The 16,461-nt window shown below is 43.2% G+C and overlaps 1 protein-coding gene across 1 annotated transcript in view; it reads left to right on the forward strand.

Moving 5' to 3' along the window:
- The first annotated feature begins 736 nt into the window (after positions 1 to 736).
- LOC139303967 (sodium channel protein type 5 subunit alpha-like) overlaps positions 737 to 16,461 on the forward strand; it is a 124,192-nt gene continuing 108,467 nt past the window's right edge. The window contains exons 1-5 of the mRNA XM_070927784.1: positions 737 to 868; positions 1,061 to 1,204; positions 2,137 to 2,255; positions 10,101 to 10,190; positions 13,859 to 13,987. Coding sequence (XP_070783885.1) covers positions 746 to 868; positions 1,061 to 1,204; positions 2,137 to 2,255; positions 10,101 to 10,190; positions 13,859 to 13,987 — 605 coding nt within the window. The 5' untranslated portion in view covers positions 737 to 745. The remainder of the gene's footprint in view (positions 869 to 1,060; positions 1,205 to 2,136; positions 2,256 to 10,100; positions 10,191 to 13,858; positions 13,988 to 16,461) is intronic.

Below are 16,461 nucleotides of genomic sequence, written 5' to 3' on the forward strand. Positions count from 1 at the left end.
TCTCTCTCACTCAGTGTAACTCTACACTCGATCGCCCTGTTTCCGAGTGTTAATGAGACACTATTGTCGGCCTGCACTTCATTACCTGGACATCCCATAATTATCTGACTGTATACGTGGATATAGCAACTTAATATCAGTGACCGGCTTTCTGTGTGTGTCCTGTGAGCTTAGCTACAGCATGTCGATCTCCTTCCAGCAGCTGACCCCCCCTTTACACTACATGGCCAAAAGTATGTGGACACCCAAACATCACACCCTTAATAAAATATCAACAGAGATTATGACTTGAGACGATGTGTGTAAATAAACCCCTGCAGACACTGGATTCCTCACACAGGGTCCAGATCTCTTTTGAGAGATAAAAACTCGAACACGAGTTCACGAGTAGGATGAATGTCTGGATTTGTTGATTTCAGATCTCTGTCTTCGCTCAGTGTCTGTTTCTCTTTCCTGTGAATTACTGGCCAAACGTAGACAAAACTACATCATGTCCTGATATTTCCAGCAGCTCTGTTGTTGTTGGGTAGCAGTGTTGCTGAAAGGCACTCTGGGTAATGTAGGAAGCCACTCACTGACTAACATCATATATTACAATAATTAAATTGTCAATGAAATTAGGATATTAAAGGGGTTCTTTCATGATGTAAAGTTTCCTATAGATTAGTAGTTATGTATTGATCCTGTCTCTCTCTGTCTGCAGCTGGTATACTGGGCCAGTCAGCAGCAGGATCAGGATGAGAAGATGGCTGGCTGTGTGTTTCCAATGGGACCAGAGAGCTTTCAGCGCTTCACGCCGGACTCCCTGGCGGCCATCGAGCAGCGCATCACCCAGGAGCAGGCCCGACGAAACAAACACTACCAGGAGGTACACACACACACACACACACACACACACCTGACAAACACATTATTATTATTAAAACAAGATGAAACAGGAAGATATTGGAGGTTAAAAGCTGAATAAAATGAAGAGATGTAAGGCAGCTTCAGCAGCCAGATGTGAGATATTTTGGGGGTGGTGATGTTATGTGTGTGTGTGTGTGTGTGTGTGTGTCAGGACCTGGGCGACGTGGTGGTCCCCCGGCGCCGGCCCGACCTGGAGGCAGGAAAACAGCTGCCGCGCATCTTCGCTGACATCCCGTCTCATCTGGTGGGCGTTCCCCTGGAAGACATCGACCCGTACTACTTCAAAAACAAGAGGGTAGGTGACCCAGAGTGTGTGTGTGTGGGTGGGTGAAGGTTTTTGGAAATACCCCGTCTGTCCTGTTGGAGAATCCCTGGAAGATAAATGGACTTTTTGGTAGCCTACTTCAGTGAAGACCAGAGGGGAGGTGACCGAGCGAGTGTGTGTCTTCTCTTCCACATTTAGTGTCTGTCCTCCTCGTTAAACTCTCAGTCCTTGTTTACCAGCTGGCACATGTGAACTCCCTCTCCGTCTGGTCCTCTTTCTCCTGCACTCTCTTTCCTGTTTCAGGGAACCTGAGACCCTTTAGACCCTTTAGAGCTGTGATACTCAACTTGCGGCCCGTGGGCCAGATCTGGCCTGTAATAGGGAGCCGGGTGGCCCGCCGACCATTTTCTAATTCACGATGAAAATAAATTGATTCACGCTGGGATTTTTTTTTGTGTTTGTTTATACAAATTAGTAAAGGTTCAATAATATCTCATGTTACTTTGGTTGCAAGTTACTAGTTGCATATTAGCATTGATTTATTATTTAAACCAAACCACAATCTTTTCCTACACCTAACCAAGCAGTTGTTAACTACGTGTTAGACAGGCTTTCTGGCAGAAAGGCCTGATTAATGTTTGTTTATTAACTGGACCCCCGGCCTCGTGTCATCTTGGGTATCCCTGCTTTAGAGGAAGTGGTCTCGGTCCAGCCACAAGCTCATTCTGGAGCAGTTTCATGTGGTGGGTACGTGACGCCAGCGCGCGTGAACTGACTCAACTTTTGCATTTTGCAGCTAGCCAGAGAATATTTTGGTAGATGACTGCGTCTGCCAGCTTCAACAAACCACAAATCTAAACAGTGAAGTGTTCAAAATGTTCAATCAGGGGCTGATGGACGTCGGGTTCCTTTACATATATAATATATAATAAATGTATTTTTTTTCTCTGTCTTTCTTGCAGACCTTCATAGTCCTGAACAAAGGGAAGGCCATCTTCCGTTTCAGTGCCACATCAGCTCTCTACATCTTCAGCCCTTTCCACCCCATCCGCAGAATCGCCATCAAGATCCTGGTCCACTCATATCCTTACACATTACGACTGCTACTGCACGCATGACGCACGACGTATCAACTGTGTTATGATCTGCTCCTGACTGTGGGTATAAAGGCTGCAGGGAGGTCAGAGGTCAGAGGCGGCCTGCGGGGGTTCAGTGTGTGTGTCGGAGGATGGTGTGTGCGAGCGGCCGGGCCACCCCGACGGCAGTTTGGGTGATAATATAAACAAATAGATTCAGGCTGGGTGGTTCATCCCCGCAGGCTCGTCACTGTTTCACTGCGTCGTTAATCCCATCATGTTGTTTTGCACTGTGTCACATCAGCACAGGCCCGACGTGGCAGTGGGTGGTGGGACACTGCTTGATTTTAAAGCAGATTTGTGGTTACTGAGACACCAAAACACAAATCCTCAAAGTATATGGTGTTCATTTCACAGTTAAAGGGGCACTCCACTGCTTTTACACATGAACGTCAGTTTGATAGTCATTGTTAGCAAGAGTGTGATTTCCACTCTCTGAACGTTACTGTCCAGCCACCGTAGTCCAGATCATAGACTGTATATAAAGATGGCCGACGCGTCTCCACAGACTGTATATAAAGATGGCCGACGCGTCTCCACCACAGACTGTATATAAAGATGGCCGACGCGTCTCCACAGACTGTATATAAAGATGGCCGACGCCTCTCCACTTCCTCCCACTGTATCCCGGATGCAGGGAGCTGTAATGTAGTCCATCTTTATATACAGTCTATGGTCCAGATGAGTTACAACTGTTAACCCTGATGATGTCATAGTGATGTCATCTCATTTTGGGCTTTACATTTTAAAACAGAAAGCTTGTGTTGCAAACTGGAGGTTTGGAGTCAAAAAGGTGTGGGCGTTTGCGGGGCAGGGAGGGTCTTATTAGAGGTGCACTCTGGGAAATGTAGGATCCAGTGTTTTTGCAGTTTGACCCATACTGAAGAGTAAAAGTAAAAGATATCTCGGCCTATGATGCTTCGATCTTGAGCTGATTCCTTTGATGGTTTCAGTCATTTTTCAAGGAAAATGTTTTTCCAACATTTGTTGGCTTCAGCTTCTCAAATGTGAGAATTTGTTGACTTTTTGACTTCATTTATAAGGAAAACTGATTATATTTGGGTTTTTCGTAGATTAGCTGATACATTTTTTAAAAAGGGCTATTTTCATCGTCTCTCGGTATACAACATTAAACCACTGCAGTGTCTCTTTTGAACGTTTGATTAAGGTTGTAAACATATTATTTTTCTATAATACTAACTGTGCAGCAGCTGTGTGAGACTCCTTAAAGCTGTGTATGTGTGTGTGTGTGTTTGTGTCATTGTACACTATTGCCTTATACATGTACTGTGTGTATATGTGTTAATGTGTAAGTGAGACACACGTACAAAGACTGAAGGTTTGTGTATAACGAGGCTTGTCAGTGTTAACAGTTGTATTGATAGTACAGCGTGAGGTCTACACTAACAGTTTAAAGGTTTGAGGGCTCTGCTGACAGGTTAGCATACACAATGTTGAGTGATAGGCTTTATGCTAACTGTTTAGCATACACAATGTAGAGTGATAGGCTTTATGCCAACTGTTTAGCATACACAATGTAGAGTGATAGGCTTTATGCTAACTGTTTAGCATACACAATGTAGAGTGATAGGCTTTATGCTAACTGTTTAGCATACACAATGTAGAGTGATAGGCTTTATGCCAACTGTTTAGCATACACAATGTTGAGTGATAGGCTTTATGCTAACTGTTTAGCATACACAATGTTGAGTGATAGGCTTTATGCTAACTGTTTAGCATACACAATGTAGAGTGATAGGCTTTATGCTACTGGTTAGCATATACAATGTTGAGTGATGGGCTTTATGCTAACTGTTTAGCATGCACAATGTAGAGTGATAAGCTTTATGCTATCTGTTTAGCGTGCACAATGTAGAGTGATAAGCTTTATGCTATCTGTTTAGCGTGCACAATGTAGAGTGATAGGCTTTATGCTAACTGGTTAGCATACACAATGTAGAGTGATAGGCTTTATGCTAACTGGTTAGCATACACAATGTAGAGTGATAGTCTTTATGCTAACTGTTTTGCTTATGTTGAGTGATAGTCTTTATGCTAACTGTTTTGCTTATGTTGAGTGATAGGCTTTATTGCTAACTGTTTAGCTTATGTTGAGTGTTATGCTAATATGCTTTCACTGTAAATCAAAACATATTATTCACAAAAAAGCCAAATCTGAAAACAGTAAAGGTGAGTTAAAGGATTTTAAGAAATGTGCTTACAGGTTGATTCATACAGGCTCTAGTAGTTAAGGTTTTTTTTTAGTGCTTGTTGTGCAGCTTTACAGGGTTATTAATGGTTTGTTAATGTGAATGACCCATTAAATATATCTATAGCACATTAAATTAACCCTGATTACCTTCAGTTGATTAATGGCACTCATTGAATTTTTTGCTTTAATGGCAAACCATCTTAATAATTATACGGACAAATAAGGGGTTTTGAGATTAAGGCAGTTGTCCACCTGAATTTTAAAAAAAAACTGGTAAGCAGCCAAAAATGGAAAATTATTTTCCACACAATCTTAAACAACCCGTTTAAGATCGTGTGGAAAAACAATGTAAAATTAATGTATTTTCCTCCTTCATTAATAACCCCCATCAAATAATGTTAATGTGGCCGACAATATAAATGCATTAAGTACATTTATTGCAGGCCACATAATTCTCATCACACATTTTAACAAGACTTTAACACTTTAATCCTCTCTGAGACGAGTTTACAAGTTTACTCAGGCGCCTACAGCTGGATGGTGTCCAGGCACACGTAAAGGAAGGACTGTATTTACTAATCATGTCAACAGGCTGTCTGTGTGTGTGTGTGTGTGTGTGTGTGTGTGTGTGTGTGTGTGTGTGTGAATCAGAGGGCTCATCCTGTCGGCCGTATTTCTAAGCCCGATATCATCTTCAGCTGTCTGGCGAGCTATAAACATGACCAGTAAATATTTCCCATCAAGGTGGTCTCTGGTCTCACACACACACACACAGGTGAATATACAACCTGTACAGAGACACACACACTCACAGATTGTTACCGTAATCTCCCATCTGACTGAATGTCGGGGTCTGCTACAGGCTGACCCCTGACCCCCGACCTTTGACCTACAGCCACTCTTAAAGTTGTCAGGGACTCTTAAGAACATCAGATAGGTTTGTTCATTGTGATTTTTACACACCTGTAGCTGGTTTATTGATTCAGAACAGATTGTTTAACCCCCTGTGATCACATCTGACACAATAAGTAAGTAAAGGTAGTTTGGAGTCAAAGAACTGTAAACTGACACGATGTCCAATAGTGCTCAGGTGTATTTATTGTTTTTCTTGAAGCGTCTTCTTGATTCATAATGTGTCTCGAGGGGAAGACAACCCTCAGAAGTATTGTTGGGACGCACCCTTTCTTTTATACAATAATGTAATTTATCAATACATTTGATAAAGTTGTGGTTTGGAGTCGGCTCGATGAAAATGATTTAAAATGACAAAATAAGAATAAGACTAATAAGACGTTATGATGCCTCTGAATGCCGACTTAATGTAAAGTCGTCTGCTGATAGTTAACCAAAAGACGTGAAGTCTTTGCTGTAGCTGAAGGCAGCTGTTTCTTATAAAGGTAAACTAGCAGAATGAATTTAATCAAATGAAATAAAAACATTAAGGCCTTAGCATGCCTCAAATTAAGTGCTTTTTGGATCGTGGTATTGATAAAACCCGCTTCATGATGGTGGTCTGGGCTGCGTCGGACGACTGCTGAAACTTTCCTGACCAGATAATCGGCCATCACGGACATTATAAGCATATCGTAGATGTTCCTTTTCACCCTAAATAAAACGTGTCATTTCAGATGTTGTGGAGAAGGCCTCGGTGAGTCCTGAACCTAAAGGCTCCAGCTGTGGGGATTTGGCCCTTTGCCCGTCCCATGCCATACTCCAGCTCGCGGTGGCTTCAGGCTCCAGACGCCAAGCCAACATGACAGATATTACTTCACACCCAAAACTCAACAGACCCCCCCACCCCAACACCCCTCCCTCCCTGCCCTCACCTCACACCCGTCTATTTTTACCTCGGGAAGCGGCTGCTGGTGTTGAGAGATGTCGAGCCGGCGGACACGCTGCTGTTGTCAGGGGGATAAGTGGGGGAAGAGGTCGGCGACGGAGGTGTGGCGCTGCTGATGTGCTACTGTGTGTGTGTTTGAGTGTGTGTGTTATAATGAGAGACAAAACAAAAATTAGAACAAGTGTGTGTTGGGGGGGGGGGGGCTGTTAGAGAACAAGTTGTGGTGGTGAAGTGGAGTTTTAGTGTGTGTTTATAAGTGTGTGTGAGATCAAGTGTGTTCTGGATTTATGCCCAACCATACTGGCGCCACAATGACAAGCTGTGGTGTGAGGTGGACACACACACACACACACACACACACACACACACACACACACACACACATGCAAACAGCTCTGTTATTAGAAAAGATCGTGTGTTGTGTGTTTTCTCTCTCAGGTGATCAGTGTCGACACAACCTGCAGTTTTTGACAGAAAACAATGTTTGACTACATTTCCCACAGGCCTTTGTTCTGGAGGACACACGTAGGACTTTGTGTCCCATGAGGCTTTGCTCAGGGACCACGTTCATCCGTCAGACACCTCAAAGCTGCGCAGCAGCCAGTCGTTCCGGTGCTTCTTTGGTGTTGCTGGCGTTGAACCGATGTTGTCGGTAATTCGCTGACTTTCTGTTGTTGTTGCTGAGTTGTTGTGTCGGGTTTGCATGAGGTTTGAGGAAACATCTGGCGGCTTTAACCAAGCATTGGGTTAACACCAGGTTAGGGTGAGTTGAGTCCGAATGAACGTCATGACTGGTGAGGATGAGATGATGCATCATGTAAACAATAAATCCAGGAGTCCTTTAGAAGAAGTGTTTATAAAGTCAGGTATCAGGTCTGAATGCTGACCTTTAAAATCACGCAATATTTGAACATTTAGCTTTCACAACTGAGATGTTTGCTGCCTTATGTATGTTTTATAGAGAGTCAAGTCTCATGTAAGTCCAGCGCAGACAAGTTGTTTATTGTTGTTCCGCTTTGTCACAGGTTCATAAAGGAAAAAACACTAAATAGACCACAGAATTATTTGTGACTTGGGTTTAAACCTACGGCTCTCTTTTCAGGGATTGTTGCCTTGTGTTAGCATGGCGTTGGTGCTATGATGGAATTACATATATAACATATAAATAATAATATATTATATTATAAAGGTATTTGGCTCGCACTGTGTTATCATGGCATTTATTGTTGCACTGGAATCATCAGTATGTTAGCACTGTGTTGATGTTGTGTTGGCATTATGTTAATGTAACGTTGCTGAATAACTCACCTGGCCACAGACATCGAGCAACTATATCACTCTCTTCAGCATGGAAAGGCTGGAACGCTTGGAACAAGAATATATATATATATATATATATATTTACAGTATATTGTATCTAATGAGCTTTAATGATGCGGCTGAACAGTCGTGTTAATTCAGTTTTATATATTGTGTTATTGGTTATTGTCGTTACTGTTGTGTCGGCACTGAATCAGCATTATGTTAATATTGTTTGTATTTACGTGTCGTGTTCAGGAGTTCATCCGGGGTGAAGCCGGAGGTCCCACATGAGCCGCTCATCTTGTGAATTCGATGAGGTGATCGGCCAGTCGTTATTGATAAATTAAATATTTAACCAGAAACCGAACACCAACTCCTCGTTTGAACGCCACTTGAAACAATTAGTCAGTGAATTGATTAGATGGCCATGGCAGCATGTGATAGCAAATTGAATATCTTTGAGTTTTGAAATGCTGGTGGTGATTTGAGGAGGTCACCTCTGGCTTCAGGCATTTTTCACTATATTCAACGTTTTATAGACAAAACGCTTAATTGATTCATTTTGAAAATAATTGTCAGGCTAATCAATGAAGAAAATCATTGTTATGCAATCATTAGTACAGACAACAACACACAGACTGATTCCTCTCTGTAGGTTTTTTTCTTCTGGGCTACATACATACTCCCTGCTGTTCTTTCAAAATAAAAGCAGTCTGTGGCGCAGCTAGACTGGCACTGGCGACTTACCCTGAGAGAAATGAGAGGTTTATCTTTTAAAGGGTTTAACTTGGGATGAAAGAAGTATTTTACTGCCCCAGTCTTGACCTTCTTGTGCGAGCTCAGAAAAAGAGAGAGAGCGAGTGATGAAGAAGAATGATGAAGACAAATGTGGAAAGAAGGAGGGAGAAAACAGGTAAGAGAGGGCAGAGAGAGAGAGAGGAAGGTAGGTCCCGCGGTACATGTGGGAGGTATAATGACATTACCGGTACGGTGGCCTGGGAGGTCCATAACAGCAGAGCTATCATTACGGCATAATTAGCTCCTGGCTCTGCGGCGGCGGCGGGGGGACATTTGCGTTGTTTGTCAATCGGTAACCATATTATCTCGCCGCCTGCCACCGCGCTCCTGCAACATCATTACAGCCGGCACTCAATCAACAATTACCCTGCAGCTCAAACAACTTTCAGCTGGAGTTTGGGCCGCTTTCACTCGGGGAGTATGTTCCTTCTGCCAAATTACAATAATTATGATTCATTTATAGCTGTGATTGACAGCTGAGCGAGGTTTCACAAAGTCTCTCCCACCTCATCGCGTGTAGCGTGCTGAACATGGCAGGCGAAGGTGATATTTAACATGTATTGCTGCCTTCTGACAGTTTGGAAAGTTACTGCTCCCCATTATATGATGATTAGACAAGAGTGGGCCCTTTCTCCCATCGCTGCTGTTAATGGCATATTAATTTGCTGTATTGAATGTGGCAGGCGTCGGAGGGGAGCGGCGAAACACACATGCTAACTTGGCACAGCCTCTCAGTTCACTTCGTCTTTATTTAGCCCTAATGGGAAATCAGTGAAAGGTATTTAAAAACAGCACATGTAAAATCACTTCGGCATGCAGTCTGTACACACACACACACACACACACACACACACAGTGGCAAAAAGAGACGTTTTTACATTTACATTTCAGGCGTTTAGCTGACACTCTCCAGAGAGACTCACAATGAGGGAACAAGTCATAAAAGCTTCAGTTCCTCCATCATCAACGTTACACTGAGGACATTTCCATTTTACATTTGAGTTGGTGCTCTTATCCACAGTGACTAAGAGCCGTAAATCACAGAAAAGTACACTCAATTCACTGTCTAACTCTCTTTCTGGCACTTATTGTCCTCTGTGCTAAAGTCCACCCACCTGCGACCCAACAAACTGTAAAAACTAGTCAGACTTCTGACTCTTGTGACATGTTTTCTTGACTGTTTATCTATGTAATATAAAGCACTTTGTAACAGCTGTTACCCAGTCAATGATGGCCCCCCCATCTTACCTACCAGAGTCACCACCCCAGTCCTACAGCCAGAGGAAACCTCTTGGAGGGGCATCTGACTTCCCTGGGCGGGGAACGATAAATGATGATGGAAATATTGTCGATATTCATTTGAACAATATAGATTGATGAATTCTTTCCATGAAAATGTTGTGAGAGGCAGCTGCACTCGTTGCATTACGATCCTTCTGCAAGATTCACTGTATTTTTTAACTGGCATTGAATCGCGGGCCCCTGCAGGGGTGGGCGACTACCACTCAGCCACTTGTGTGACTCTGGAAGTCCTATTTTTAACAGACAGATAATCAAACCATGACACAGACTTCTTTTCTTGCTGACATGTTGCTGTATGTGATGTGAAGACGAATTGTTTTCCCTTAACCTGCTCACGTTATTCAGTTTGTTCATCATGTGCACCATCCTGACCAACTGCTGCTTCATGGCCATGTCCGAGCCGGCGTACTGGGCCAAATACCTGGAGTAAGTACACCTGTCTGTCTGTTTGTTTGCCTGTCTGTCTTTGACCAGTTGTATCCCTCAATCAAACCTCAATCACCATTTGAAGGGTAGGGGGTTCCCGCCGACTGCTGTTGAATGTAGTGCTGCCAGCAAATGCCAGCACGCTGAGCTCTGATGGTGTGATGGCATCCAGGCCAGGGGAAGGAGCTTATGAGGCAGGCTGGGAGGAGACCTGGCCCATCGCTCTGCACAAACTGTCTGAATGCAAAGCTCACTTTGGGACTAATGCCATTTTGCCATTTTTCCTGTGTAAACAAATGTGATTTTGATGGGAGTACAGCACTGGGCAGACTGTCGAACATGCTCAGTGTAACAGCCTCATGTTGCTGCAGCAGCCTGTATCAACTCTGCCTCCCGTGTTAGGAAGCCCTGATGCGAATGATCACATGCTCCTCTGTTGAGAAAATGAGCCTTTAGCCAGTTAAACTCTGAAAGACAAAATTTACACCTACTGGCGGCCAGAACAACTAAATACCCTCGTTTCATTTCTGTGTGTGATCACATTGGTAATTTTGTCATTTCTGTCACACGATGCATCCCTGCAATGATGACTTTAGTTACCATGCGAGGCGGTTACAGTGGTACAGCGGGCTGAAAACTGTCACAGCGTGCTTAGTTCAGTCATTTACATTTCCGTTTCCTGTTTTATTTTGTTAATTTACTCTCCTCTCGTTTCGGTCTACTTCACTTCCTGTCTTTGTGTGTTTTCCCGCCTGTGTGATTGTCTTCACCTGTCCTGATTAGTTTCACCTGCCCCTCGTTATCTCCACCTGGCTCCTGTGTGTGTTTCCCCCTCCCCGGTGCCATGTTGTTGTATGTTGTTGTATGTTGTTGTTGTATGTTGCAGGTTGTTGTATGTTGTTGCAGGTTGTTGTATGTTGTTGTATGTTGTTGCAGGTTGTTGTATGTTGTTGTATGTTGTTGTATGTTGTTGCAGGTTGTTGTATGTTGTTGTATGTTGTTGTATGTTGTTGTATGTTGTTGCAGGTTGTTGCAGGTTGTTGTAGGTTGTTGTAGGTTGTTGCAGGTTGTTGCAGGTTGTTGCAGGTTGTTGTAGGTTGTTGCAGGTTGTTGCAGGTTGTTGTAGGTTGTTGTATGTTGTTGTATGTTGTTGCAGGTTGTTGCAGGTTGTTGTAGGTTGTTGTAGGTTGTTGTAGGTTGTTGTAGGTTGTTGTATGTTGTTGCAGGTTTTGTAGGTTGTTGTATGTTGTATGTTGTTGCAGGTTGTTGTATGTTGTTGCAGGTTGTTGTAGGTTGTTGCAGGTTGTTGTATGTTGTTGCAGGTTGTTGTTTGTTGTTGCAGGTTGTTGTTTGTTGTTGTATGTTGTTGCAGGTTGTTGTAGGTTGTATGTTGTTGTAGGTTGTTGTATGTTGTTGCAGGTTGTTGTATGTTGTTGTATGTTGTTGCAGGTTGTTGTATGTTGTTGCAGGTTGTTGCAGGTTGTTGTATGTTGTTGCAGGTTGTTGTATGTTGTTGCAGGTTGTTGCAGGTTGTTGTATGTTGTTGTAGGTTGTTGTATGTTGTTGCAGGTTGTTGTATGTTGTTGCAGGTTGCTGCAGGTTGTTGTATGTTGTTGCAGGTTGTTGCAGGTTGTTGTATGTTGCAGGTTGTTGTATGTTGTTGCAGGTTGTTGCAGGTTGTTGTATGTTGTTGTATGTTGTTGCAGGTTGTTGCAGGTTGTTGTATGTTGTTGCAGGTTGTTGCAGGTTGTTGTATGTTGTTGTAGGTTGTTGTATGTTGTTGTAGGTTGTTGTATGTTGTTGCAGGTTGTTGTATGTTGTTGCAGGTTGTTGTATGTTGTTGCAGGTTGTTGCAGGTTGTTGTATGTTGTTGCAGGTTGTTGTATGTTGTTGTAGGTTGTTGTATGTTGTTGCAGGTTGTTGCAGGTTGTTGTATGTTGTTGTATGTTGTTGCAGGTTGCTGCAGGTTGTTGCAGGTTGCTGCAGGTTGTTGTATGTTGTTGTATGTTGTAGGTTGTTGTAGGTTGTTGCAGGTTGTTGTATGTTGTTGCAGGTTGCTGCAGGTTGTTGTATGTTGTTGTATGTTGTTGCAGGTTGTTGTATGTTGCAGGTTGTTGTATGTTGCTGCAGGTTGTTGTATGTTGCTGCAGGTTGTTGTATGTTGTTGCAGGTTGTTGTAGGTTGTTGTATGTTGTTGTATGTTGTTGCAGGTTGTTGCAGGTTGTTGCAGGTTGTTGTATGTTGTTGTAGGTTGTTGTATGTTGTTGTATGTTGTTGCAGGTTGTTGCAGGTTGTTGTATGTTGTTGTAGGTTGTTGTATGTTGTTGCAGGTTGTTGTATGTTGTTGCTGTGTGTTACCTGTCTTGGCTCCCTGTTTCCCAGTGTTCCTTGTGTTTTTGGATTTCTGGACTCTGATTCTTGCCTGCTCCTTGTTTGATCTGTTTGCCTGTTTGGACCACTGCCTGTCTGACTATCCTGTAAGTCTTTGTCCCCCTGGATATGATCATTAAATCCCCTGCATCTACTTTGCCTCTGTGTCTGCAATTGGGTCCTATTCCTCGTGTTCCTTGCTGCCATCAAAAAGAAAACAAACATCACACAGATTTAGTTCATTTTTTCAGCTGTCTTTTTGTGCACACAAGGACTCCTTTGTAGAAAACAGTTCTACTAGGATTATCTTAATATGTGCCACGGAACCAAAAAGGACGACTTCAGAGGCAGTAACGTGAATCTTTAATCAAGTCAGGAAACGGGTCGATCAGGCAGACCAAACCAAAGAGGGGCAGGCGAGAGCTAGGCATGACACACGAGACAATCCGGCAGAGGGTACGTGGATCTGGGCCGGCATAAGAACAGGTGACTGATTAGGGCAACGACATCCAGGTGTGGAGACGGGCGGGAGGAGGAGAATATAAGGCAGGTAAACACAGAGCAGAAAGCAGGCAAGATGGCCTCTATCAAGGTGAACTCGTGACAATATGTTGCTTCAGAATGTTTCAGTGAACTTTTTAAAGGCACTTTCCTAAACTTGGCCAAACTATTCGAATACGTTGAAGCCACCAGACTCACTGGTGAAAATGTGTGTTTTTTGTGATTCGGATGAAGTGACCCTCGAAGGTATTTCTTCACCACTGGCTTCCAGCTGTGGCTGCTGCTGCTGACGTGACTGGCTCTCTCTCTCCTGTCCGTCTGTCTTTGTACGGTTGAGTTGACACCCTGTTGGGTCAAACTTGTTTCTGGGGACAAAATAAATAAGTGAAGGATGTTTGTCTGCGAGTCGAGGTTCTGCTGATGTTATGAATATTCATCCTGCCTCTCCTCTTTTCTTCTGTCTCTCCTGCTGCTCTCCACTCCTTTCTCCTTCATCTCTCCCACGTCTTCTCTTCCTCCTCTCGCTTCCCTCTCCTCTCCATCTGTCTCTTCTTACTTTCCTTCCACCGTCCTTTTCTCTTCTTCTTTCTCTACCATCCATGTCACCTTAATTCTTTCATCTTTCATCCCCGTCCTTTTCCTCATTCTCGTCCCCCGTCCTCCTTACCTCCAACTTTCTCTTTTCTTTCCCTCCTTCCTCCCGTCCTCTCTCTGTCCTCTTCACTCACAAAAATGTCTCTTCCCTTTCCATTGCTGACCATTTCCTCTTTTCATTTCCTTGCCCCTCCCTCTCTCAGGTATACCTTCACAGGTATCTATACGTTCGAGTCTCTCATAAAGATCTTGGCGAGGGGTTTCTGTGTGGGACCCTTCACCTTCCTGAGGGACCCCTGGAACTGGCTCGACTTCAGTGTCATCGTCATGGCGTGAGTCAAACACGAACACACAGCAGCACCTCACACACATTCTCATTCACTTCAATGAAAACCACTGCAGGGGGTGTCCTGTTTGTAGAGCGCGCTGGCCAAAGAATCGCAGGGTAATGTCGTGTTCACATTATCGTAGAAAACAGCTTTTAGTGCGTTCCTTCCATCGTTGTGTCTGTGGTTCAGACCTGAGCATGCTGGGACATTTGTTAGTGCAGCGATTAAAGATGGAGAACATCGTTTAAGATGTGCTTCTAAATGTAAATAACCACCAGTGATCACTTCAAACCCAAACAAAACATGTGCTGGGTGAAATATCAGCCCCCATTAGCCACTAACATGAAATATTTAGCATATTGCTAATACGTTAGCTGCACAGACTCCTAATTAGAAACAAGAGCCTCGTTTCTCTGCTGTAATGCTTCAGTTGAGTCCATTCTCACTCTGTTTCTTCCACTTCACAACGCAGTGTTTTTAATTAACGCACTGCGTTGTTGTAGCAGCAGTGTGGTGGGATGAAAAGATAAATCTTATATCCAAAATCCTGAAAGTCTACATACTGCACATTCTTACATAATAAAATCCAGCTTCCAACAGAAAACTGTTGTCATTCACTAATTCTGTTTTTTTCTTTTCTTAATAGTTGACAATATGAAAGGCCTCACAAACACCCAAAACATGTCATGCTGCAGTACAATCAACACTTCCTGTACATGTTTCACATTAAAAGCCCACCAGGAAAGGCGAGTGATAATGTCATCTCAGCTGCTGGGAGGCTTTTAATGTGAAACATCTGTGCAGGAAGAGAACTGAAAGTAGAACTGATTGGAAAGAATCAGTGGGAGAGAAAACTGCGAGCAGAGAGAGTCTGACATGACTCTGTATTGGTGGGATTAGGGCGGTGGAATTAGAAAATAAAGGCTCATACAAGCCTGTCTCCAGTTGAGGTACATAAACTTGGAAATGTATGGTTTTAGTCCGTTTGTGCAGCTAAGCAGAAACATATTCGTTAAATTCAGACACATTTGCAAAGTAAGGAGAAAGTCGGCTCTCCAGCTACAGAACTTGTCTCATTGTGCTGTCGGTCCAAGTACTCAGACAAACTTCAGGCTGCAGCATCACATTTCATTAATGCACTTAATAAGCAGAAGTTTGGACGGGTAAAAATAGAATTCATGTTTCACGTCTGCAGTGGTGGAAAGTGACGACTGACTCCACTGCTTTTATTTGACTGTTCCACTTATTAGTTAATTATTAGAGTAAAACATGATCATAAAATATGATGCACTATCAAAGTAAAGTACCCAACAGTATAACAACTAGTTAAAATGTTTTCGACGAGCTACAATATTAAAATGTTGCATCCACGTTAATGTTATGTTATGAATATTATCTAAAACGGCTGAAATTGCAGAACACATTTTGTCTATAATATTTCTGTACTTTCACTTTAGAATGCAGAACTGTATTTTTATATTAATGTACTTTTACTTTGTAAGGAGTAAAGGATCAAAATACTTCTTAGGACACGCTTTGCAGGTTATCTTCACTGTGATGAATTATAATTTAAGGAGGGAAAATCAATTAAGTTTAATGGCTTTTCACAGGATTCACCTCACCAGTGTCTCTAAACAGGAGGTGTTCCTAATATTTTGGACATTCACTGTAAATCTCATGTTTGTCCAAAATACAACTTGTCTGGTTCCAAAGCATCTTTCAACTGAAGTCAAATAATGTTGATAGCGACAGCAGCAATTTGCTAACTTCTTGTTGACTGGAGCTGAAGCACCAACGTGTTCCTGAGTGACAATGACCTCAGTGAGGTCTGGACCCTGGACCCTGGGGTCTAGACCCTGGACCCTGGCGGTGTTAGTGCCTCGCTCCACCCGCTGACCTCTGCTCTCCTTGAATTAAATCCCATTACACGGCAGTCTGGCCTGTATGGTCGGAGGGATCTGGGGGGGTTGAAAGGGTGTAGGACGGGTGTTTGTTTGACCCTCCATTTAAAAACACCCACCTCCCAGAGGGGCCGCGTGTCAGCTGGTGGGAGGCGACGATCAAGAAAAACTGTTTGGTCTTTGTTTCTTTTTTCAAACAATTGTGGGATTTCTTTCAAGGACACTCTGATCTTTCATTGAACAGACGTTGACGTCTGAAATGTCTAATGAGTAACAGCCCCACCCTTTAAAATGGCCATGTTTGTTCACTGTTTGTATTTCTTACAGTTTAGCTCAGCAATGCGATCATTCTCAGCAGGCAGCACTCAAATTTTGGACGTCAGAGCGTCCTTGAACGCACCACTAAGAGTTTCCACTCATGCCTCCTCCACGACGCACTGTAAAGCAACTTTGATTTACTCTTTAAACGAGATGCATTATCTCTCTGCAGTAAGCAGCTCTAAAACAGGATGGTATGATCTGGACAAAGGAATGTAGAGTGAAAATGGCTTTTAGTTCACAGGTTAAACATATAAA

Source organism: Enoplosus armatus, chromosome 21, assembly GCF_043641665.1.
Source record: "Enoplosus armatus isolate fEnoArm2 chromosome 21, fEnoArm2.hap1, whole genome shotgun sequence".
NCBI lineage: Eukaryota > Metazoa > Chordata > Actinopteri > Centrarchiformes > Enoplosidae > Enoplosus > Enoplosus armatus.